We start from the raw sequence: 6956 nt of genomic DNA on the forward strand, positions 1-6956 counted from the left end.
ATGAAAATTTATATTTATAAGGGTCTTACTAACATTTGACTTATATGAAAACAACATTCATCCTTCCACAGTTCTGTTTCGACTTCGATCTTTTCCATTGTCCATTATTTGAACACGAAGCTATCAACCTTCATTCAATAATTCTTTTTTTTACAGACGTTCATCCAATAGTCTTTTTTAACAAATGGATTTCCTTTTATTTTAAAAATCCAATCCGATCACATTCAATTTGGATTGAATTGGTTTTTCGATTTCGATTATTGTCTATAATATTTTGTTTTTTTATGAGAAATTAATATTTTATGGTCATAAACAATTATTACATAAAGTATATAGTAGACAATCAACAATATCAAACCTCAAAAAAGTTTTTTTTTTAATAATTTGTTATTTACTGTGATGGTTATGTGCGAAGCCCACACAAGGTGCATTTGGTTAAACAGCTCATATAAACATTTATTTATAAATTATTCTTATAATCAAGGAAGGAATCTAATTAAATAATTTTCAGAAAAGTTAATAAAAGAAATTCATACACTCTTCTAAGGAGCTTATTGAAACAAACTAAAAACAGTTTTTAGGATATGTAAAATAAACTGAAAAACACTGCAACTAAGCTCTGCATGCTACCTTTTCCTATATATAAATATACATAAGGCGGTTGCCGCATGGTATAGCAAAAATATTATGCTTTGTTGTCTTCACTCTCATCGTGACTTGCTACAGATGAAGGGGTAGCAATGTGCTTGCCTTTACTGTCTGATAATGAAGTGTTCTCGCCTACACTTTTGTCAACATTTGTCTTCTGTATGGAAAACAATTATCACAAGGAATTATTAATTTCATCTTTATTCAAGAGACCATTCTCAGAAGACATTGATTATACGCAAAATGGTTAAAAGATTTGACAAACAATGGTAGTAATTAGTATTGTTTTTACCCAGTGTCGTCAATCGTAGATTGTAGAAAACAACAATTTGTTCAAATTCTGCTGTGATGCAATATTCTGTGCTACTAAATATCATATTGTGTGCAAAACAATAGTTATTTGTTCAAATTTTACAATGTTTTGTGCTACTAAATAGCATATCGCATGCAAAACAATAGTTATTTGTTCAAATTTCGCTACGTTGAAGTGCTGCTATTTGACAATACTAGTTTCACCATTGTCTATTATAATTGATTTGATCAAACCCCTTAACTTAAATTGTTATAAACTAGGACGCCAATAGTTAAAAGCATCTTTGTATGCACAATATGATACATGCTTATAAAAACCTTGTGAAAAATTAGTTCTAGGACAGATTATCAAGATATTACTACATGTCCTTTACTGAAAAACAAGAGTTGCAATTGTACCTCGTATGGGAGCTTTTTTAGAGCTACAAACCCCTCTCCATAAGTCATGTGGGCAGCATGTGATTGAGATGGTGGGAAATAGAAGTTTTGCACTGGAAAAGAGGATGCATTCATTGGTCCACCAGGGATCACAAACTGCTTCTGTGCTTCTTGCTCACTGGAAACTTGTTCTCCATCAAGCTTAGCATTGGATGTTTCAACCATAGATCCTTGAACCGGGGGATAAAGAGTATAGCCAGGGGAGCTGTGAGTTTGATAAATTAGATAGAAAATAATTGTCTTAGATTCGAGGAATATTATTATTTATTAAAGTGATGCTAATATTCATTTTACAACTATTCCTAAGAGGATTCGAATTCCCTATCTTAAAGATTACAAGTAAAGCTCTTATCACTAAGGTGACACGTCATTGACAAATATCATCTTAGATTCAAGGAATAGCTCTTGTACCATCATGACAAATACACAAGATTTAATGGATCAGTTTATTAATTCTTCCAATGATTAAGCGACGAAAAGTAGAGTTGGTTGTCATAATTTCAGATTTGAAGAGAAATGGAAGCATCTCAATTTATGCAGAGAAACATATCTTAAAGCAATCAACCTTGTCCTAAGTCTATCTATTTATCTATCTACTTTCCTCCTCAAGCAGTAACGAGAAAGGACAGTTTTCTTATTTGTTTTCAAGCAAAAAGAGAAGACGCCTCAACATTATTAATTTAAGAGTTTTATTTAATGTTGCATTTTGTATTTTATGAGACGAGGGAGACCAAGCAATTGATTTTTTTAGTAACTATAGAAAAAAAGCAGTATGTCCTAGGAGAGAATGCTTACCATGCAAAGGTTGGAGAAGGGTAAACATAAGACTTCTCATATATTGAAGCTGCTGCTGCAGCAGCTTGAAGTCTTGCTTGATGCCGACTCAAACTATCACATCCCACTCCATTTCCAACCTCAGTTTGAGCTGAGCTTCCAGTACCTGCCCCTGTTCCGTTTCTAGGTTAATATTAAAACATTATAACAAGAATAACAAAGTCTTGTTCCTATTGACACTAGGTGCTATTCCAGGCTAAGATAATCAACTTGAAATATCACATTGAATACAGAATACATCCAAAGGTATGCTGTTTGAAATGACATGGTAAACTCTACTTTTACGATCCTTACAGATATCCCCGAAAATAATTTAACAGTATAGTTAGGTCGGACTCTGCAGGCACTATAATGAACCCTGAAAAAGTTTGAAAAGTTAATCAACAAGTACTTTTATGTACATCACATGAAATTATGAAAGAAAATGTATGAGAAAATTCTCGAAGTGTATATAACAAAGAGCTCATATTTATTGGTAGAGGTCAAATTAAGATTATTTAAAAAAGTATTAGGCCACTGTTTCAACGGTGCATATACGAGGAGCACTAATTTGTTAGGATCGTACTTTCCAACTATATTTCTTAATGTTTAGTACAAATCGCTGTATCCTTGGAAATAAAATAATTCCAAGTCATGGATTTGGCACATTACTAAAATGTTTTGTGTTTATGAATACTGTTCACCAATAGTAGTTGTTTATCATATGATTACCATGAGCATCTGACTGTGATCTTTGCTGCCCCTCAGCAGAAGTTGTCCCATTTTCTGATGGGACAACCAGTGCTCTGCAGGTAGGGCAAGTATGCTGCCGCTCCAGCCATGATCGGAGACAATGAACATGAAAAAAATGACCACATCTGAGTTTCTTCGCAGTAGTCATCTCTTCACGACAGATGATGCAGGTTGCGTCATTTCTGCATAGCCACGTCTAACAATATTGTTTCAAATGCATAAATACAAAAATAAGAGTATAGATGCTATACTAGGTTTAGAACTCACGCATTGATCTCTTCGGTGGTTGCATCTGGAAACCAGTCATTCATGTTAGAAGTGACCTTACGATAACGTATGTAATCTGTAATACGAATTTTGAAGTTCCTAAATGTCTCATAGAGCTCCCTTATTAAATGCAAAGGAACGCCATAATTTCTGTTGAATAAATTTAAAGTTAGAAGGTAAAGGCAAAACCCGTGAAGGTTAAATTAAATTATATAATCAGATAGAAATTGTAAACAAAAAAGCATAAAAAACAGGTGAACTAAATGATTTACTTACATCTCAAAAAGAGAAGTATTATTGAAAGATGCATAAAAGAATGAAACTATAACCTTATCTTGCTGATAATCTTTGAGATTAAAGCAGTCGTACCAAAGCCAGGTATCATGTCCATAAAATAAAAAGGAGTCTGATTATCATAATCAGCCATCTATGTTAGAAGCTCCTACAGGCTACAGTACTGAGAAACCCAAGACTAATTCCTTTTTTCTTCTATCTTCAAGGGCTTCATTCCTATTACCCATGAATAACACTAAATCTTAATTCTTACATGTTCTTGCATTTAGTCTAAACTATCATTCAGGAAATATTAAAATTTCAAACGATTCTAACCACCCCAAAAGTTACATGTAACTTTTAGAAAGTTGAACCAGAAACCAATATTTAGAATCCAATATGTTTATTATCAATTCTGACTTAAATAATTTGATTAATGCGGGTGTACTGATAGAACTTCATTTCTATCCTATGTGGTTATATAACATATTGTCAATATTCAATATTCATACAACGCAAGCATACTAGGGTACTATAAATTCGGGACTAAGCCTCTCAAGGAGTCATTGCAAACATGTAAATTTGGACACAAATACTATTTCACTTATAAACCTCCAAGTGCTCCTACCCCAAGCAATGTCGCATTTGATTTCTTCAAAAGCTTTTGAAAAGTTTTCAAAACATGCAACATATACTATGGCTTCTCTTTAGTGTGCACGTGTTACTATAAGGTTCAAATCATGCAAGAGAGTAATACACGCAATTGATCACTTACATGAAAATTGCAAGAAAGAAGCACAGATACATAGACAAGTGAAGCAAGTCCCTGACAAGTTCCAAGTAAAACGTGAAGACTGGTTTCCTTTCCCACTGTCCCTCCATAAGCATGTCACTGACATAGAAAATATATTTTACAAAAATTGACACCGTTGTTGTTGCCAATATCATGTACCTGTGATAGAAACGGATAGTATGTCAAAACAACACCAAAGGGTAAACTATATTAGAACCACACACCCTAAAACATTATAAAGAGCATTATTATTCTAAATTGACAAAAAAATGTTAACTTCTGGATACCACAGAAAGCATCAAATAGCATATACATGTGAAGTTGTCTATAAGTTCAATTTTCTGCATATAACTTTCAACTATAATGGAATTTTTAATATATTAACATGGACTAGTTTGATTGGTTGCACAACAGAATTAGAAGTAAATCATTTTCATCCAACCATAAATTATTTGAGAAGGGTAAAAAAGGAAGAAGTAGGTCTTACTCGAAAGCAAAGAAGAGTGAAACCGACGCCTGCTGTGTGACAAGTAAATGCTTCAATGAACTATACAAAAATATACCATCCAGAAGAAGAAGGAAACCCATAAAAGAAACTATTCGAACTTGAGACAACACAGACACAGAAGGTGTAGTCTCTATATACTCTACTCTTTTCTGAGCCAACCAATGCAAAGCCTTAATCAACAATAATGCTGTAACCATAGTAAGGAATGTAATAGAGAAGTCCTGCCTAAAGATAGTAATTGCAAAGAGGATTTCCATAACCTCCCTCCACGATTGCTCATTAAGCCTCTCAACCTCGGCTTCACGGAGTGAACCAAGAAACAACTTTTTGGTTAACTGCCATAAAACACACATGATAACCAAACCCATGTTGAGAAGAAGCACCAAACTGATCTTGGAAGTTGCCAAATAAACCATTGCTGGATAAAACTGGCTTCTACTGTTAAATGCATGATATGTAAGAGCCAAAGTGGCAATTAAACTAAGACCGGCATATGTCTGCAGCCTCATCATTTTTCTCTACAAAAGAAACCAGCAAAAATGAAATCAACATGTGAAAACACAATTGCTAAAAAAATAATAATAATAAATCAAAATCCATAACATATATCTATGATAAGTCTTGCACATGCATTTTGATTCGGATATAACATTAACACCCCAAAAAAATGAAATTGACATAAAGGATCATTAAACAATGACAAAAATTGAGAAACTAAAAATTGCAAATAATTGGGCACAAAAGATTCCATAGTATGCATTCAATTACAGGGGTTCAAGTAGGAAAAATAGAATAATACATGATTGTGTGTATGGCCCAATTGAACTGAAACTCAAACCTATATTACAACGGGGATCCGTAGTGTCGAATAAAATGATAAATTGAAACAAAAATTGAAACTTCGAATTAATTTTGTAATTGGTTACCGAAATTTGGAGGAGAAAGGTGTGGGGTTTTGTTGAACCGAATGGATTGGAGAAACTAACTTCGGTGGGTGGAACCTTGGGTAGCTCCGGTTCGGGGTTCTAGCTTCGTCGATTTCCATGTTTTTTTTTCAAAGTAATAATAATAACGCGAGTGTCCATTTGCAAAATAATATAAAATAATTTAATTTAATAATAATATGATGTGCGAATATCCAACCAGTTTTTGCCACGTTGACTTTGGTGCAAAGTAAATAGCTTGTTTTTGGTTATGGACTCTTCCTAAACAAAATGTCCTCTGCTCAAACACTAAACAATTATGAGAGAAAATTTTGGAGGATGCTCTTCTATCTCTAAAATTATCGGTTTTTTACGGATTCTATAATTTAGGAGGGTAAAATTTTAATTCAATGGTAAAAAAATAAGATTAATGATATTATTGGAAGATCTAATTTGATTATGATTTTTTGTATATTTTAAGTAAACAACGATTGTAAGCAATCTACACCATTTTGGCGTAATTTTGGAGAAAATATTGACATTCTTTTTATGTGTGTCTTCTTGCAAATGAATTTTATATGTTTGTCATTTTAATCGATTATCTCTAAAGAAAAATAAATTATTTAATTTTTATTGATGTCTTACGGTCTATCTCATCTACTATTAGGAATATCGTAACTTTGCAGTGAAAATACAAAACAATCGTAGTTTGAGCTTCCGTCATTTAGATGTTACACTCTAAACTCCCTAGAAGCTCTCAACTTGTTTGGTATGGCTTCGTGTGGAGAAATTGTTCAATAAGTGATGGGAGTGTGGTGATGGCTCGTACTCTTTGTGTGGATAATTGTTCAAATGTGCATGCTGAACGAGAAATCTATAATGGTCTTGTCATTGCAACAATAAAAAATGATTTTGAGAAATGTTATTGTTGTAATAAACTTTATTTTTAAGTGTTGTCTTGATTTATAAAATTTTAGTTGAATGGTATCTCAAGATATATTGGACATCATATGTTGAGTGTGATCAAATAATATAATTATAGTTGAATTAATCTATGATGGGTGAAATCATTTCAACTATTTGTGATATAGTTTAATACCTCAGGACTATTCACCTAAAAATTAATATACCCATTATAATCCTGCATTAAATGGTTCTCTTCACTTTTTTCTATAGATATGTTTGCAATATATGCAAAATATCATTGTAATGTTATTATATATTCATC

General features: G+C 32.7%; 1 protein-coding gene across 4 annotated transcripts; it reads right to left on the reverse strand.

The window, feature by feature from the left end:
- Positions 1-430: 430 nt before the first annotated feature.
- Positions 431-5870, reverse strand: LOC101492004 (ERAD-associated E3 ubiquitin-protein ligase HRD1B-like). 4 transcript variants are annotated; one of them, XM_027335974.2, is made up of 8 exons: positions 5732-5870; positions 4785-5323; positions 4280-4456; positions 3232-3381; positions 2944-3146; positions 2194-2338; positions 1360-1603; positions 431-805 (listed from the first exon to the last, which is right to left on the reverse strand). In XM_027335974.2, exons 2-8 carry the CDS (start codon positions 5315-5317, stop codon positions 686-688), a joined length of 1572 nt encoding a protein of 523 aa, XP_027191775.1. In that variant the 5' UTR covers positions 5318-5323; positions 5732-5870; the 3' UTR covers positions 431-685. The 4 variants fall into 4 exon arrangements, with proteins under 4 accessions (XP_027191775.1, XP_004505610.1, XP_027191773.1 ...); XM_004505553.4 differs by having other exon boundaries at positions 2194-2344; XM_027335972.2 differs by lacking the exon at positions 5732-5870 and adding an exon at positions 5605-5623 and having other exon boundaries at positions 2194-2344.
- Positions 5871-6956: the final 1086 nt, after the last annotated feature.

Source organism: Cicer arietinum, chromosome 6 (assembly GCF_000331145.2).
Source record: "Cicer arietinum cultivar CDC Frontier isolate Library 1 chromosome 6, Cicar.CDCFrontier_v2.0, whole genome shotgun sequence".
NCBI lineage: Eukaryota > Viridiplantae > Streptophyta > Magnoliopsida > Fabales > Fabaceae > Cicer > Cicer arietinum.